Source organism: Tachypleus tridentatus, chromosome 10 (assembly GCF_004210375.1).
Source record: "Tachypleus tridentatus isolate NWPU-2018 chromosome 10, ASM421037v1, whole genome shotgun sequence".
Taxonomy (NCBI): Eukaryota; Metazoa; Arthropoda; class Merostomata; order Xiphosura; family Limulidae; genus Tachypleus; species Tachypleus tridentatus.
This window is the reverse complement of record NC_134834.1, coordinates 167,197,530-167,217,026: the sequence shown is the minus strand read 5'-3', so window position 1 is coordinate 167,217,026 and position 19,497 is coordinate 167,197,530. Positions and strand designations below refer to the sequence as shown.

Below are 19,497 nucleotides of genomic sequence, written 5' to 3'. Positions count from 1 at the left end.
GAGTTGGCGGTGGGTGGTGATAACTAGCTGCCTTCCCTCTAGTCTTACACTGCTAAATTAGGGACGGCTAGCGCATATAATCCTCGTATAGCTTTGCGTGAAATTCAAAAACAAACAAACAAACTTGTTGAATTTGTAAGCTTCAAGGGGTAATTGAACTTGTGTCATCACGTGATGTGTGTAAACCGTTCTTGTGTAAGTTGTGAGTAAATAGGCTTTGCTTTACATCGTTTCATTCACCGAAACTTGAAACACGTTTTATTTTAAGCTTTTTCTTCCGAAACATCTAAGGTAACAAAGTATCTAAATTGCTAACAACAATAACATATATAAAGCTATTTAAGCTTTCTTTTTGTTAATATACCTTAACGCTATCGCACAAGAAGAAGTGTGATCAGAAGAGCTTCATGGCAGAGTTCGTGGCCCGGCATGGCCAGGTAGTTCCGGCATGACCAGGTAGTTTAAAGCACTCGACTAGTAATCTGATAGTCTAGGGTTCGAATCTCCGTCACACGAAACATGGTCGCCCTTTCAGCCGTGGGAGCATTATAATGTGACGGTCTATCCCACTATTCGTAGGTAAAAGAACAGTCCAATAGTTGTCGGTGGGTGGTGATGACTAGCTGCCTTCCATCTTGTCTTACACTACTAAATTAGGGACGGCTATCGCATATAGCCCTAGAGTAGCTTTGCGCGAAATTCAAAACAAACCAAACCTTCTGGGTGTACTCGTTGAAATCAAATACATTCTATACTTTGATATATTTTTGAACGCATAGATTAGGAATATTGAATTAAAAGATTGTTTTGGTAGATCTATTGCAGTTACAAAATTAGGAGAATTGGTTTACATTTATTATTTGGTTTTCGCAATTTTCACACCGGTAAATCCATACACCAACTAATAGAATAACTGAGGCCTAAAGGGGGAGGGTTCCAGCTGATGTGAGACTAATTTTGTTCATAGAAGTTAGTTATCACTTGATAACATTGTATTTGTGTGTGTGTATTGTTCAAAGAAATGTCATTACTTCCGTTATCTTATTACGGAGTAAACAAATGATAACGAATACTGCATACTAAACTGGAGTCGTTTGGAATACCATTGCACAACTTTCATGTTTCGACTATCAGTTTTTTATTACTTAATGATGTAAATGGCTATATCCGTGTATGCGTTTTCGCGGTTTTTTTTTTTTTAAATTATATATATTTTACGAAAAGCTAAGAAATAAGACGTAAAAATATGACGCCATCTGTGAAGCTTTTTCATTAACACTATTCTTTCAGATATTTGTGAAAACGAGAGAATGGGGGATGTACGAGTGATGCTGTTACAAACTAATTACACACTATACTCCTCATGTTTTCTGTCTAAAAGTTTATTTGTAATTTAGTCAAAATCCTCCTGAAAAGTATGTTATAAACGTTAAACGGGTTAAGTGACTGGCTGGGTTACTATTGGCGGAGCACAAAAACGAGTTTCAATAAGGAAATAAGTGGTATTATATCTCAACATTGATAGTATTGCGTATTGCGTTTTTTCAACGGTGCACGTGGAAAACGTTTAGTGATATAAGTTTATTATAGTGAACGTATACCAGAAAAATAGGGGTTGTGTATTAATACTCATATACAAATAGAAATAGTTCAGAGAACTAGAATATTTTATCGAATATCAATCGTGGTTTGTAGCCTCTACGATCGTTTAAGCCTAATTCTGTGTAACTAGTTGCTGTTTATTAACTAGTTGTTTTTTTTATGTTCTGGCTACTTATCTGCTGCCATCTTCAGGTTCGTCCCGAGAACTGTTTTCTCTGTTAGTATTGGTTGGAATTCTATCACGTGTCTTCTTGATGAGAGTCTGGTGCATCATCCATTCGAAGGAGACCCAGGTTGTGTGTATAATATTTCTATCAATAATATACCTTTTGCTGTCATATGTTTCAGCAATTATCGTTGGCTTTAGCCTAATGAGTGATAAGACTCGTACCCTCGGTACTAAACTGCTCGAAATTCTTCAAGAAGAAAATATTGACAGCATGAAGTAGAGTGCACTTATGTCAGGCTAAGATCCCATCTAAAATACCTGGAATGTTCTAAGGAGACGTGTCGTATACCCGATCAATTACCTCCAAACTAAAAATATCCTGGAAGCAGCTCTTTTCAGAGGAAATGTCGATGTTATCCCCAGTACTTTGAAAACATTAAAACATGCGTTTCAGTGAACATGATGGCTATGTTCCTTAGTGAATTAAAATTGTACGGGAAGATGAAAACAAACAACAAATAAAAAGAGACGTAGTGAAGTTCAGACACGTTTACTTGCCATGATCTTTAGAAGATATAAACCCATCCTTTCCAAATGACCAACTGATTATAGGCTGAATGAAATGACCAACATTTTTATTTGATCTTAAGACTGAACATCAGGTGTGCATAAAAGTGTAAATCCTAGATGATTGATTGCATTTTTGTAATGTCACTCTTTACCACACCATAGCTGAAATAATATGCATTCTGGTTGCCGTCTACTGGTTTGTGAACTGATTTTTCGTTATGGAGTTATGCACACGCAAAAATGTAAGTTATCATAAATTTATTAAGCTGCTGTGTCCCTCGCTGGTACAGCAGTATGTTTTCGGAGTTACAACGCTAAAATCAGGAGTTCTATTCCTCTCGGTAAACTCAGCAGATAGCCCAATGTGGCTTTGCTACAGGGTGTTAGGAAAGTTTTGTAATCATATTTTATTCAGTCTATTTCAAGCTAGCAACTGATAACGGTGTTTAGAAACAAAATAAGAAGGACCCAGGCCTGTATGATGCCAACGGGGTCACTTTCAACATTGTTTATAATTGTCATTCATATTTACCTCCTGTATTCTGTATTGAAACATGCCTGTTAATAAATATATTAGTGCATAGTGACCAAACACCCTGTATAAGAAAACACACAAACACACTTACACATTAAGCTGTTACTTGTTGCTATAACCAATTGATCGCTTAATGAATTTCTCTAATTGTTAAATGGTTATCGACATGTAGTTATACCCTGTAATATTGACATATTCGATAGCCGATTTTGTTTTTTACATTATTCTAAAATGCGTTTTCTCACGCTTGTAATACAGCGTGAACGATTTGACAAAAAGATGATTTTAAATGATTTAATGACAAAAATTTAATTCTCTCTTTTTGTTTTTTATCAAGTTTGATTGACGGTAAGTTTTCGTTTCCCCTGACGAGAGGTGAATAGGTGGATAAAAAATATTCAACTAAGAGAGTGACACGAACCGATGTGAGGCTTCAGATATTGTAGGGTTTTGTCAGAGAAGCTCGTTCGTGACGCCGCAATAGCTGTGTGTATTAAGTGTAATAAATTAAATCAGTGTGATGCCTGCAGCTGTAAACTCAACACATTATTTCACTTACCCAAGGAGAGAGAGAGAGATCTGTATTCAGTTTATCCTTCACCCTTCCTGTCTCTCTTTTTACATTCCTTACAGAACCTTTATTAAATCGCATCGGCATATCTACCTACAAGGCCTGGCTTAGTGTGATAATATTATGCAACTACAGTTTTCAAAAGAAAATGTTGTTTTACTGAATGGGGGAGGGGGGAGATGAACAATATTAAAATTCACCTCGCTGTAAAACTTGTTTGTAGCAGATTTACTGACTGATAAAGTACTTCTAATTGGAAGAAAAATTTTCAACTTTATCATAATTCTTTAACATTTGGTATTGGTCATGAATAAACCATTAAAACGCTGAACTATATATAGATGACATTAGTAAGCCTCTTAACCGAAACCTAAAGCTTTTCATTAAAAAAGATGGTCTATTTGAATGTATTCTTTCATTCTCTCGGTGGAAATTGTGTGAAAGCATTAAAATAAAGAAATCCGATGAAATCGTCTAAATACGTTGAATGTATTCCAGTTTCATTCTCTTGCCCTCTACCAGTGGAAATTGTGTGAAAGCATAGTTTACCACCCACCGCCAACTCTTGGGTTAACCAACGAATAGTGGGATTGACCGTAATTATGCACACCACGAAATCGGTGTTTTCGTGTGCAACAGGGACAGCATGATATACACATCTCCATCTTCCTTTTCCGTTGAAATACACATCTCCATCTTCCTTTTCCGTTCTATAGATTGAAAGTTACACTGTTTGCCTCATTAGTTAGCTGCGTATCTTACCATGATTTGAGAATGCTTGTTTGTCCTTTTAACTTCTCCTGGGCTTTTGCATTTGGATTTGTCAAATGTAGTTCAATCAACTAAAAATGATCCGATGTGTGTTAAGAAGCTATTTTCCTTTTAAAATACATAAATTCGCAACTCCAGCAGTGGCTAATATATCAATCAATGGGGTGGTTACTAGAAGTACTAATATCATTTAAGCTTCCTCTCTTAACACGTGGGGATACAAACTTTCAGTCATTATTGGCATACTTTGACCAGAAACACCATCTATATTCATAAGTGGTAAAACATTAATTCTACATTTGCATTTAGTTTTTAAATCTCATCAGTCATATGAGGGTTTTTTCGTTCTTTCACACATTATTTATATGTTACATATTACAATTTCGAATGACCTGAAAGTTAAAATTTTGAATTTAGAAGCTAATTAAATATTGAAATGTATCAAATTTGTGATATTTGCCAACAAGACTGATACTCACAATTTTCTTTCTAAATACTAATATATTTTAATACACAAACAATAATACAGTTTATAATAACGGTTATTATAAATTATGATTTATACACAATGGTTTTACAAACTTACAAGATATATTGATTCTACTATTTGATCCGAAACTTCCTTGATATCGATGGTTCACGACGGTTGATTGATATGTGTACAATTTACTTACGGGAGCTAACTAGTTCTCCGCTGATCACACATGAGTTTTTACCGCTGAAATTATATAATGTCCTCTTTAAAATACTAACGTCTGATGTTAGTATGTTGAATTTAGAAATTTGTAATGTTCGAAATTTATAAACTTTCATAGTCAAAAAATCTGAAGTTTCCCGATTAATAAGCGTTATAACTTCCGAGGTTTATAGTATTACAAATCCTGTAATATCACTTTCGGATGAGCCGCTGAAAGGAAGCAACGCACTGAAAACATGAAGTTGGTATACATTTTAAGCGTTTATGCTAGCCGTCCCTAATTTACCAGTGTAAGGCCCAAACCAGCCGTTTTTACATATATATTTCTCTACAAGTGGGTTTTCTCGTCATCATTGAGCAGTAGGATTGACCGTCACATTATACGCCCCATGGCTGAAAAGACGAGCATGTTTGGTGCGATGAGGATTCGAACCTGCGATCCTCCTCCTTCGTGAAATATTTGTCAACAGTAGTTGGTAGATAACTTGCTTTATTTTAAATTTATTCAAAGATGAACTATTTCAATTATTTTAATATTCTTTTTTCTTTAAAATATTCATTTTTTGTTCTGGTAATGATAGACTTCATTTATTTATTGCTATGATATTTTAGACCAACATGAAATCACCAGGTTTCTTGTATAATTGCCCAAAGTTTTTAATTGAAGATGTAGCTTGTATTTCACTGTTAATTTTTTTTTTTTGTAAATAGTTTCACTAAGTTTCAGAGGAGCTTTCTTAATATTGCAAAAATTGTTTTTAAGAGCATAACCAGCGTCTGCTTTTGCAGACCATCTGGATGTTGCATATGTTAATAATTTATCTTTCCCTAATCAATATATATGAATGTTCCATCTTTGTGGAAAAACAGGAAAAAACAACAACAAATAACTTCTGTACAAAATGAAAAAAATAATGTCGTTTTAAAACATGATTTTGTTGCATAATTGTTGATTAGATTTAACGAAAGGTTAACACGTAGTATGAATAAGGTTATGTTGCTTTCTTTTTAATTATCGCTTGAAGTCCCGAATGTTTTCAACCATATTTAAAGCAATATAGTAAGTTTTTAGCTATGATATTTTATGTCTAGATTTAATAATTGCAAGGTATTTAGCACAACTTTTTATGCATTTTCGGTAGTATGAGATTTTATAAGAATGAAGACAAAAAAAATTATTTTACCATCTGTTCCAGTACATCTTACAATAAAAGTAAGCTGGTCAACATAACTTGCACCTAGTGTTGAATCAATAATTATGGAAAAATAAAATGCACTTTTAACTTCGTTTGTAAGGCTGAGACGAAGCTGATTGCTATTAATGTTATGAAAACAAGTTTGATGTGACAAATAATTTCTTTATTCTGATTGTTGTAATATTCCAAATTATTTTAAAATAATAATAATCAAATTCCTCGAGATACCTGATGCAATTTCATCGAGGTTTGGTCAATATTTTGACCAGAGAGAATCAGAGTCAGGATCTTACTTTTTATACCATATATAGTATGTATTAATATGAGTTAAATATGGGTGTGTTAGGATAAAGATTCTTCTACAGGAGGTGTCTGTGACTTGTTGGCGATAAAATAAAAATAAACAACATCATGCGCTTTATTAGTTTTTTTTTAATAATAAATTTAAAAGAAGTTTAACATATATGCAAAAATTCTTTACACTATGTATGTCATAGTTGTATCTAAAATATTGTATATTTCTTTTCTTCTTGTTAAAAGTCCACTTAGGCTAACTCAATTGCTTTAAAATTCAACTGAAAAGCTGAAATTTTTTCTCTATTTTTATCCTTAACATTATCAGTGTATAATTCACTTATTCGATGTTTTCAGTCTTTCTTTTATTTCCTTTGAGATACAGTATTTGGGTATAATTCACTTACGCTGTCATTGAGTTATCGCAGTTGTATTCTGAACTTCTTACTTACGTCGTCGTATCCGTACTTAGGCATACGTACAAATAATAGTCTGCTTTCTGTCAAAACCCTTACAGGAAGGTTCATTTGCTTTAGAACACACTTTGACGAGACTAACTATTCTACTAAAATGACGGAAAACTATTAATCTCGCGTTAACATATCAATCTTTAAGGTATTCACTCATACGATGGTTAACTTTACGTTTTCTCACCTTTCTCTTACTGAAACACTTTTTCACTCGGCTTTACTTTTGGCTCTCTTTCCATTCTCTGGCCTCTGGTATGTTTCCTACTATTTATAACTCTCACTCAAGCGTTCTAGAAATCCCCTGGTCTCGACATCAGTAAGTTCTAATAATCGTTTGCTTTCTTCTCTATTATTTTTATGATTAGAAAAATTAAACAACTATGAAATATGAACTCATAAAATAAATTAATTAATACTACCTACGCTGAGTAGTATTTTGTATCCTACAGTTAGGTTAGGCGTTGAACTCTTCCTCGCATTCAAGATTTTGTTTTTGCACTGTAACTGATTCCTATCTAATAACCGTTGTTATGTTGTCCAATTCTCGCAGTACGTTAAATATCGTCCATTGTTCACATTTTTAACACTTTTCATGCCACTTTCAATTTATGAGCAGCATTAGCTCGTATATTTTCGCTAACTTCACTTATGCGTGATCACAATAACAGTCAGTATTCACAATACAGTTCCACTTCGCAGTCGTGTACACACACACACAAATCCTATTTTTACATGCAAAACCCTTTCAAAATAGAGTAGAGTTTGTTTTGCCTGTAAGATTTTTATTTATGATGTTTAGATGGATTATGTAACTATATAATTTGCTTATCAGTTTATTTTTTATCATATTTTTCTTATAATACTGAGGTGAATTATCTATGAGTCTGTCTGATAGAGTTGGAATTTTTGAATAGTTGTTCAGAAATACTGACTTTGATTATCGTGGGACTCTATACACTTTCGATAAAATATAGCATTGTATTTGCTGTGGTTTGTTGAAATGTGTGTTTGGTACATTTATCCTTGTTATTCAGGCGTATTCTGCGACTGGTCTTAGGTATGTTCTGTAACTTTTAATTTGTTTTTTGGCGAATCTGCTTGTTTGTGTTGCTAGTAAGGTTGTTAAAGAAACTCACTTTTTCCAAATTCTGATTTTTTTTTTGCTAATAATTTGTGGCATCCGGTCAGATATAATCCCTAATAATTCTGCTGTTATTGCTACCTGTGAGATAATCCTTTCTCTGTAACTGTGGTATTAATTTGCTTGTTTTGTACGATTTTGTAAATGATTATTTGTGTGTTGCGCGCATTAATTTTGATTTTTTTCCCACTTACTAGAGTTAAGTTCTATTTCGCTTAGTATTCGTTGTATATTAAAACAGTTTTACAGTATCTACTAGGCGTTTCTAAACATTGTGCTAATATCTTAGTTCACTATCCATTTGTTTTCTTATTTCAGAATCATTACGACCGAAGTTAGTCCAACGCCTTGGAAATTTTGACATATATGAATATGTGGTCTTTAGGTATTTCATGTTCAATCAATTTGCTGTATACATTTTCTCCAGTCACAAAGACTTGTAATCAGATTACTTCCTAGGCTTGCCCTTTTATTTTCAAATGTAACAATACACACAACACCTGTGGCGCTGTAGACAAACTACCGACGTTTTTATTTTATCATTATTCGACTTTACATAATAAAAACTTGTAAAATAATTTCTTCTGCGATTTTACACATTTTAAACTACACAGTGATATGTCTGCGGACCTGTCCTACTAGAAACTGGGTTTCGATACCCGTGTTGAGCGAACACAGATAGCCCTTTTAGTAGTTAGGTGCTTAATAACAAACAAACAAAAAACGACACATTTTAATTCGTTCGTGACCCGGCATGGCCAAGCGTGTTAAGGCGAGCGACTCGTAATCTGAGGGTCGCGGGTTCGCATCCCTGTCGCGCCAAACATGCTCGCCCTTTCAGCCGTGGGGGCATTACAATGTAACGGTCAATCCCACTATTCGTTGGTAAAAGAGTATCCCAAGAGTTGGCGGTGGGTGGTGATGATTAGCTGCCTTCCCTCTAGTCTTACACTGCTAAATTAGGGACGGCTAGCACAGATAGCCCTCGTGTAGCTTTGCGCAAAATTCAAAAACAACAAAAAAATTCGTTCGTGTCTCCAATATTTTCTAATCTACAATCAGCAAATTTGTTAGTAATTACACCTGGCCGCAAAGGAATATACTTTGAGTAATTAACAGCTGCATTTCAATACCTTTCAATTTTAACTTGATTTCGTATTGGATGAGGCTGTATCTATTTGATTATCCCAAGATTCGTCATCAAATTTTTGGTTGGTTGTTTTCTAAAATAAACTAGCCCCCTCACATTCGATGAAATGGTGCCCTAAGTAACGAGAAATTACACCAATCTTTTCCTGTAGACTTTATTTTAGTTTTTGTTCCGCACCGAACTGGTATGCCTTTTTCTTTTTTCTTACTTCAGTGCGATTTTAAAAGAGTAAAAACATTTTTACTTAAAAAAAATCGCTAAATACCTAAATCTCCTTCCTTGAGGTGCTTCTGGTAGATATTCCTACTTGTGGATGCTACTTAACTGAATGTCGGTTGTCATAACAAAACAGCCACAGGATGTCAAAATGGATGTTCAAGCTGAAATCTGCTGCTTTTCATGCGCATAACGACGCACACACCTCGTGTCTTGTATCGACTTGCTAACTTTTGGAAACTAATAACATGAAAGTGAAAGGTTGATAACAATTTATCTATTTAAAGAAAAGTATTTCCAAAATAATAACAAACCTTAATTCACGCAATATGTATACAAACACTAAAGTAAACATTGTAATGTTTTTTTAGGAATATTTATTTAAATTTATCTTTGTATTGTAAGTAACAAGTAAACAATAATAAATTAATGTATGTCACATACGTGTTTAATAAAATACGAACATATGTATATGAACATTTACAATATAGTGTTTTTTGCCCCATTTATATTAAGTGCATTTTGTGCACCCTTTTTACGACTACTGAGTGATACATCAGCCGTTGCTCATAATTTCCATTATTATACATTATTAAGATTCTATGACAATAGCACTGGCTTACTTCCCAAATTGTAGTTTTAAATGAACCAAAAATACAAAAAATAGCTATCTTATGTGTCATAACTCATAAGTTAAAAACAAAAGTAATCTCCAAACGAGTGTATCCGAAAAGAAAACGCAGTCTTTTAATAATTCCTTTACATACATTGTTGTGGAAGCAGTAACGTTAAGCGAGTTTGTTTAGTAAGTCTAGCTTTAAGATGTTCTTCAATATTTATTTCTCAAAGTTTGGAGGATTGGAACAGTCGAGATGGACCAAAAGGTGTCACATCGTCTCAGATATGTTAATCAATGCACGATTAATCAATGTACGATTTACTCCGCGACTAAGCCTACAAATTTAGCAGTACGAAAACTCTCGAAAAGAGATCCACAGATTTAAACTATGCGCAGCCCATTAGAACAGCAGTAATTTTATTTTTGTATCACAAATAATCGAGCATTACTTTTCTAGTTGAACATTTTTTGTTGTATTTATACAGTTCGCTGTTGAAGGAAAATGTTCTCAAATTCTCATCAAATACCTCGTAAGTTCGTTGTCGAATTTACTATAATATTGCATTCTATAGAACATGTTAAGAAACAGAAATCAGCTGTAAAGAATTATTGACTGTTTTAATAAGTGACAGGAACAAAACCTATTGTTTTCGTTCAAAATATTTAGCATTCTTATGTAAAAGGATTTGTGACTGAGGCATGCTGTTTCAAATCTTTTTATGTTCTTTACGTCAAAAAAGTGATAAAGAGACAGAGGAAAACAATTGCATGTTAATAGACAGACGGTGTCATTCTAGGTTGGGACACGCCTTAGACCGGATTCTTGTCTATAGTGCTCGAGTTTCTAAAAATAAAAAATAAAAAGAGGGGTAGATAAAAATATTCGTCTGCCCATGTTGCTTACAAATACCGACCGAAATCGGTCATAATGATCGCCACGTGCGTTATTGGCGCCAGTCAGCACATATATTAGAACTGCCTCGTAAGGACGGTGAAAGTCAGTCATGGTCAGTTCCTTTTTATCGGATACAGTCTTTGTTTTTAATTAGACGTTAGCCAATTTTGTGATTTAAGACCAGCCTTGATTAAATGGGTTATTTAGATTACTACACGTACAACAAAACTGGTTAGAAACAATAAAAAGCGTAAATATTTTGTTAAGTAATTAACATGCTGGCTGTTTCTCGTGAAATGCAACACTTTTCATTCTTAGCATGTAGAGCTTATTTCATTCCGTTTTTCGCGTGTTATATTAATTCTCAAAACAAAATCTTACGTTAAGTAGGTGTTACCAAATTTTTGAGTGTCGAATATGTAGTGAAATAAGGTGTCTTCCTTCAGCTTTAGACCTGGCATGGCCAGGTCATTAGGGCGCTCGACTCGCAATCTGAATGTCGCGAGTTCGAATCCTCGCCCTTTCAGTGTTTAATCGCATTATTCGTTGGTAAGAGAGTAGCCCAAGAGTTGGTGGTGGGTGGTGAAGACTAGCTACCTTTCCTCTAGACTTTCACTGTTAAATTAGGGACGGTTAGTGAAGATAGCACTTGTGTATCTTTGCGCAAGGTTCAAAACCTTTCAGCTTCACTAAATCGTGTCTTTAAAAAAAATTAAGTTTTTTAAAATAAAATCTAAATTTCAAGTAATGTATCATAATATTCTTGTTTAAATGCCTGTTACGAAAGTAAGTCAGTATTACTAGTTTAACTGAAAACACTTTTCTAACAATGCATTATTTTATTTTTCATTTGCAGAAGTAATAGTATTAGCGGTGAACATGAAAACGAATCTGTTAAAAATGAGCACCTTAGTTTTTGGAAGAAAGCTTCATCCCTTCGTCAGTCTTTACGGGCAAAAACGTTAAGTAGTAAAAACAAAGATCCTGAAGAAAGATGGTCTCGGCTGTGCAGGTCTAACTCCCAGTTTCACGTTAGTAATAAAGATAACTACCTACAGAAGGAATGGGGCTCCCAGAAGGATCTAACGCTCTCGACCAACCGCAAGAAATGTTTGCAGTCACAGCCTAGGTTCAGCCAAGACTCGGAGCGCCCTCTTCTCTCTGACAAACATTCCCGATCTTTAAGTGACTATTGTGATATTGGCGAATTCTCTTTTTGGAATACAGATGTCTCTGCTCGGCACAGTCTAAACTCCAGTTTATCGTCCCTGACAACTCAACACGTTCAATTAAACAACTCCGAGGATGTGCGACCACAGCTTTACCCAACGTATTATCAAAAATCAGCAAGCAAGCTGTCCAGAAATTCAAGATGTGACACTAGAGCCCAACAACCAGATCCAGATTACATAAATACGGACTGGCTGGTCAGAAGTGGGGAAATATACAGGCGACCATCTTTGTCTTCTGTGCAGAACGACTTCCAATATCAAAGTACCCAGAGGATTTCAGCTCCTACTGTGTTAAGCAGCAGGATTTGTAGAAGGCCTGACAAAGAGGGTGAAACGCAGAAAGTGCCGAAAGTATCAATAAATTTTATTCCGTAAGTATACAGTTAATACTAAATATAATATCAGGTCGTTTAAATAAAACCCAAAAATATAGTTTATGTTAATAGTTATGATATGCAAATATATAAATAAATAAAAGTGTTATAAATCACTGTTTGTCAAACATCTTTGTGTGTTTGTGTGCGTGCGCGCGCACACACACATATATACACACAAACACGCGGTGGCCTATAACTGTCGAACCGCTATACCCATTGTCACCAAACTTTGCATATACACTTCCAGTATACGGATAAGCCTCCTCCTCACACGTCTTTCCGTTGCGTTAAACGGGGACGTCAGCTGGTAAATAAACCTAAAATAAAAACCATTAATATTTGAATTACCGCGTTTACTAAACGACAGTCGTGAATAGTTTTCACATCTACTTGTCTCCGGTTGCGATAAGTCTGCGGACGTCCAATGCTAGCTATTGGATTTTGATACCACTGGTAATTAATTACCAAACAAAGCACAAAACATACAATGCGCATATACTTTTGGATTATTAATTCCGTTAGTGTTTTAATAACTGGATAAACATTTCAATAAAATACATCGACACCTATAGATGGCGACAGTGCTGTAGTGAAGAAAATCGTATTTTGTATTCTCTTCTTTCGACTGGAGAACGTGTATTTGAATAATTAAAGAGCCAAACAGCAGTCTATTAAAATTGTGTATTGTACAAACCTATAAATAATGAAATAACTTTGACAACTGGTCGTAAATCCTGAATTGGAAGATAATTAGAGAGACCTTGACATATTTTCTTTATTTATTTGAAAATACTAATAACTAATTCGTTTTTAATTCATTAGCAGCTCCCATACTTGTAACAACAAAACTCGTAAACCAGGTTCAGTAGTACAGCATTAAATTTCCAAGAACAATAAACTTATTATTCTAACAACAACATTTGGTTCTGGAGGTATAAATTAAATACCAACCTCCAGTATCTCTTGGTATTTTAGAGGTTTTAAAGTTTATACCGAGGAACTTGCTTTTAATGTTATACAAGTATTCTTTTTTCTGACGTCATGGACAGATGATGTCATGGAAGTCTTAAGTTTTCAAACCAATTACAAAAACAATTCCTATGAAAATGAAGAACTTCGCGCAGTGCTCCAGTCAGGTCATTAAGACGCCTTTATTTATTTGAAAGACTTGTACTTCTGTAATAGGATTTCTTTAAATACAGGCATTTAAGCTCATCACAGGAATCATTCCGACGGTAAAGTTAATGATACTTTGGTTGGCAAACGAATTCAGAAGTAACGTGTTTGTTTTTCCTCTGCTAAGACTAGCGACAGGACCTTGTAACACATGCCTCTAAATTCCATTGACGCCCTTAAACGTATGAATAAAAGTTTGAATGCATGTAACTACATAAAGTCCTTTACCCTCCACCCCCCATATTGTTATGACAACGTTTTGTGATATTCGTGATTGCGAATGCTGGCCCGTACTTGCAAAGCTAGGTTTGTTTGTTTGTTTGTTTATGAATTTCGCTCAAAGCTACTCGAGGGCTATCTGTGCTCGCCGTCCCTAATTTAGCAGTGTAAGACTAGAGGGAAAGCAGCTAGTCATCACCACCCACCGCCAACTCTTGGGCTACTCTTTTACCAACGAATAGTGGGATTGTACATTATAACGCCCCTACGGCTGAAAGGGCGATCATGTTTGGCGCGACCAGGATGCGAACCCGTCACCCTCAGATTACGAGTCATACGCCTTAGCACGCTTGGCCATGCCGGGGCCGAAAGCTAGATTTATAATTATTTGACATGGGCGGCTGTTATCTGTCGGGAAATATTGAACTAAAACCTAGCCTATTTTAGTTTTTTTGCAGGACTTGTAATGCTTGGTTCTGTGTTTAATTTATATATATTTATTTGTTCGAATTTGAACTTCGAAATTTTATCGAAGTGATAAAATTGTCTCTACGCTATTATGGTGGATACATTTAAGAGTGACAGTCAATCGCTCAGTGTAGACGTTGACTAGTTGTCTTCCTTCTCTCTGGTCAATAGTTTGGAATTATGTGCAGCAACAGATAGTCGCAATAGCTTTGTTACAAGTACAAAAGATGTGTACATTAAACATACGCTTAATGACGTACGTCGTCAATGTAGAGATAAACTATATATGATGATTATAACATTGGTAAAAATGAATATCGTTATACTAAAGAATTCAAGATCTAGGTGATAATAGTATAGGCTAATGATGTCAGGATATCTGATAACACTTGTGTTCTTGTATTTTACGTTCATGATACCAGTGAAACTACTGTAATGGTAACGGTCTTTGTAACTCACGATTAAGTTGTTATTAATACGTTTCATAATCACTGAAAATTATCAGAGAAAATGTATTTGATTGTTTTCTTGAGGAACAGGATCGTAATAGACATTCTCAGAGTCAAATATGTTGATGAGAAAATTATTCTTAATAACATATTTCGGGCTCAGCATGGCCAGGTGGGTTAAGGCGTTCGACTCGTAATCTGAAGGTGGCGGGTTCGAATCCCCGTCGCACCAAACATGATCACCCTTTCAGCCCTATAGGTGTTATATAGTGAAGGTCAATCCCACTATTCGTTGGTAAAAGAGTAGCTCAAAAGTTGGCGGTGGGTGGTGATGACTAGCTACTTTCCCTCTAGTCTTACTTATGGCCCGGCATGGCCTAGCGCTTAAGGCGTGCGACTCGTAATCCGAGGGTCGCGGGTTCGCGCCCGCGTCGCGCTAAACATGCTCGCCCTCCCATCCGTGGGGGTGTATAATGTGACGGTCAATCCCACTATTCGTTGGTAAAAGAGTAGCCCAAGAGTTGGCGGTGGGTGGTGATGACTAGCTGCCTTCCCTGTAGTCTTACACTGCTAAATTAGGGACTGCTAGCACAGATAGCCCTCGAGTAGCTTTGTGCGAAATTCCCAAACAAACAAACTCTAGTCTTACACTGCTAAATTAGGGACGGCTAGCGCAGATAGCCCTCGCGTAGCTTTGCGCGAAATTCGGAAAAAAAACACACAACATATTTCGTATTTTAAATATGCTGTTTGTGTACCTGAAGAAAAAAAAAAGACTATAATTATGAGCAATATTAAGATGTGTAAATGTGAGTAAATTCATATAGGTAACCATCCGAAATTTGAGATGAAAGCCAAGGACGGAATCACAGCCACTCCTTATGCGTAGAAAGCTAAACACAAGTTAACTTTGAAGAAACAGGAAACAAACGATATGTTTTATGTTGTACACTCATATTGGCCAAAGACCCAATTCCTTGTACGTAATGTAATAGGTTTCAACAGGACTGTTTTTCGTGTCGCCAAAACGGAAATTGGACGTTTTTTTGGAACTCATCAGACCAGTTTGGTAGGCTAACCAGCAGAACGATTCATCTCATACCAGGTGTACTTTTGCATTGCTTCTTGACTTCCATTTTGCACTGAATTAACGTAGCTCACTGCATGCATTGTTAAGACCGCGCGTTGTATCTCAATTAGAAAACTAGTTCCTTCTAATAATTGCAAGTTGGTCAGCTTACCACAAAATGAATATTAGTAGGTTGACGAACAACCGTGTCATGGCGTGTAATTAAAGTAAAATTATGCTTGGTTTCTTTGCGGTGGCATAAGTAGATTACTGAATTATAATATTCAGTGATGGGTGTAGGTAAGTCACATTTAAAAAATATCTCTTTGTACGAATATATTATGAAGCTTACTGAATGTCTTTGGTAATGTTCCGAGGTTCCACTTTTCATTTTTATAGAAAATAATTTAGGTGGTTACGTTACTTTAATATTCACTTGAATATTGGCTTTTTGTATTATTATTAAGTCTAGCTAAAGCTGATTAGTTTGGTGTTGAAGTTATCTGAACAACTGTTTAGTGTTTTGTGAAAACATAAGAATCATCCTTCATCTCGTAAAAAGGTTCAATAAATAGTAGCAGATTGAATGGTAATGAAATAAAACTATCCTCAGCTTCAACCTTGTGACAGGTTGATTAAAACTAATTTCTTTTGTTTTTTCTAAAAATACAAGGACAGACTGACGAATGGCACAGATGTAAGCAGACATTTTCAAACATGTAACCAAAGGGAGGGCGTAGTGTTTCGAAAAGAATGAACGTGACATTGGTAGATTATATTCACTAATTAACAAAGGATGGCTTGTCAAAAAGGACAGTATTCAAACACTGTAAGATGAACGTGGGGTGGTGGTGGTCATGATGTTTAGAACTGTGGATTGCTTCTGGTACACAAAAGGTAAGAACCATAAAAGCAGACAGACTCCTTTTATTCCTATTTAGTTGGCTTTATAAACATTTTTTCAATCTGCAACTAAACAATGAATTATTGCGTACTAATCCTAGCATATCAGAATTATTTATTTTATCATAAATACGCCCACCGCTAGTACAGCGATAAGTCTACGGATTTACAACGCTAAAATCAGGGATTCGATTCTCCTCGGTGGGCTCAGCAGATAGCCCGATGTGGCTTTGCTAAAAGAAAAACACACATTTACCATAAATAGCTGCAAATCACTGTGTACCATTCATTTCAATGTTATGTTCTCCCCCCCCCCAATTGCAGTAAACAAGTTGTGGAATCATATGTATCCTATTGTAATTGGTAACAGTTAGTACCGGAGAAAAAAAAAGTACTTTGGGGCATAAAACAAGAGCTTGAACTCGTTCTTAACCTCCACCTATGCATTTCACTGGGTGGGTTAAATATTATAAATGGGCAGGAGAGGGGTAAGGTCACAGTCTATATCAGGACTAAAATTAAATGTACATGTCTATTTATGTGTAAGTTAAATATTCTGACAGATAAGAACAAAGTGCTTTGGTTTTATGATTAAAAGTTTAATTTGGTTTAAATTTTGCCCAAAGCTACACGAGGGCTATCTGCGCTAGCCGTTCCTAATTTAGCAGCGTAAGACTAGAGGGAAAGCAGCAGTCATCACTACCCACTGCTAACTCTGAGGCTATTCTTATACCAACAAATACTGGGATTTACCATCACATTATAACCCCTTCCCCCGTAGCTGAAAGGGCGAACATGTTTAGTGTGACGGGGATTCGAACCTGCGACCCTCAAATTACGAGTGACAAAGGAATGGGAGAGAGCAGTTTTTACTTTTTTTTTCGCATGAACACAAAAGAAGATGCCAATGAGAGAAATTAATTCTGTGTATGTTTTTCATGGGTACGATCCGAAAAATAAATTGAAGTTTTTATAATGCTAAGAAATACCTTTTACATAAATACGCCATGTTCAGTGCAGGTTTTGCGATACTTAGAGAATCATACAATGTTATATATCAGTTAAGGACAAAAGGTATCCAACGATAGCAAGCAACTAGCTGAGGGGCACTCGTTAAGGTAACAAAAATTAAATAAAAGACAATGATACATAATGTACATAATATTCACCCTCTTTCTCTTGTTATTGGATCCCTGATGACTTCATTAGATAGTGATTGCATACCTTGTTTTGTGGAAGGTAATAATTGAACCATATAATTTACTAAGTATGCGTTTTACATTCAGACGTGAAGTGGTATATAAAAAAGTGAAAATGTGTCCTATTTCAATTATCATACAAAACATTACGGTAACCCAGAGATCTCTGAACGGAGGCATGGACTGTTTTTCCACAACTCGGCAAAAAAAAAATGTATATATGTATATATACTCTGAAGACAGTGAATTAATAAAAAACGACATTCCATAGAGACGTGAGTTGCGTTTGTGCTCGTGACATTAAAAACGAAATGTTTCCAAATTATGTTTGTCGTTGTTATTATTCAGGCAGTTATGTCAAACATGACTAATAATTATTATATTCACCCTTTCATTCATTCCTTTTCCTAATAAATTTTAAGTGTACTTACTGTGTCCAAGATTTTTGTTCTGTGCTTAAATCAAACCGAAAGAATGTTGTTGTTTGTTTTTTTCCAACTCCCACTGGTATTATGGTGGTAAAGATATTGGTGAGGAAATAATAAAAGATCTGCTTCAAATAACGTGACTGTTTTTGTCGTAGTTCACCGGCAAACATAATAGTTTTATCTTTACGCTTCTTTTTGTATCTCTGCTTGTGCGGTGTGAAACGGTAATTAGTGTAGCCAGACTGTGAATCTTAAGAGTCATGGCTCGTTTCTCGCTGCCGCAGAAACAAAAAATTGACGATCAAATTTCACTCTTTGGTCAGACAAGAGTAAACCAAGAGACAGCGGTTGATACTGATGGCTTTTTACTCTATCTAGTTTAAATTTAGAGATGGCTATGCACTGATAACGCTAATGTAGTTTTGCGTGAAAGGTCATCATATAAATTCTGCTCATGCTTTCAAAAAAGCGATATATTTTGATCATTCTACTCTACAAACGAACATGTTTCCTGGCGTATTCTTATCGATTGAACAATTGAAAATGTCTTTGTTGTTTTTAAATAAATAGGAGGAGCAGAGAACCCGTTTCTTTAAGGGTGTAACTAGTCATCACAAGGAAAACAAGTAACACTAGAGTAATGGCATTCCAATCCTGATGAAGAAAATATGATAACATCAGATATTCGTAAGATAAACTTTTCTTTTTATAGTGCTGGAGTTGTATGTCATCTCTATAGTTTGTATATCATTAAAGTTCACGTGAATAATTAACGGGTGTATCATGGCCGTCAGTTTCTTACTTTGTAAAGTTATCTAATTCAAAAACCTCGAAGGTCATACAACCATTGCCATTCCACAAGGACTTATACGAAGGATATGATAGTATCCAAATGATTTATGTTTACTGAATTAAAATGTTATTTTTACTGTAGAAAAGACTCCATTGAAAGTAGTTAAACCTAAATGTCGATGTGTACAAACAAACGGTCATACGTGTATAAATAAAAGGTCGTGTAACAGCACAGAACAAAATGGAAAAAGGTATGGAACTACTTCACTCAAAACTAGCTTTTGAAGTT

The 19,497-nt window shown here is 35.3% G+C and overlaps 1 protein-coding gene across 4 annotated transcripts in view; it reads left to right on the top strand.

Moving 5' to 3' along the window:
- The window catches only part of LOC143230869 (uncharacterized), a 78,975-nt gene that overhangs the window by 32,763 nt on the left and 26,715 nt on the right, over positions 1–19,497 (top strand). For 3 of the 4 annotated variants that reach the window (XM_076465150.1, XM_076465152.1, XM_076465149.1), the window contains exon 2: positions 11,753–12,499. In XM_076465150.1, coding sequence (XP_076321265.1) covers positions 11,753–12,499 — 747 coding nt within the window. Of the gene's footprint in view, positions 1–11,752; positions 12,500–16,559; positions 16,784–19,497 lie in introns of all 4 variants that reach the window. The other variant, XR_013016653.1, reaches the window with a different exon arrangement.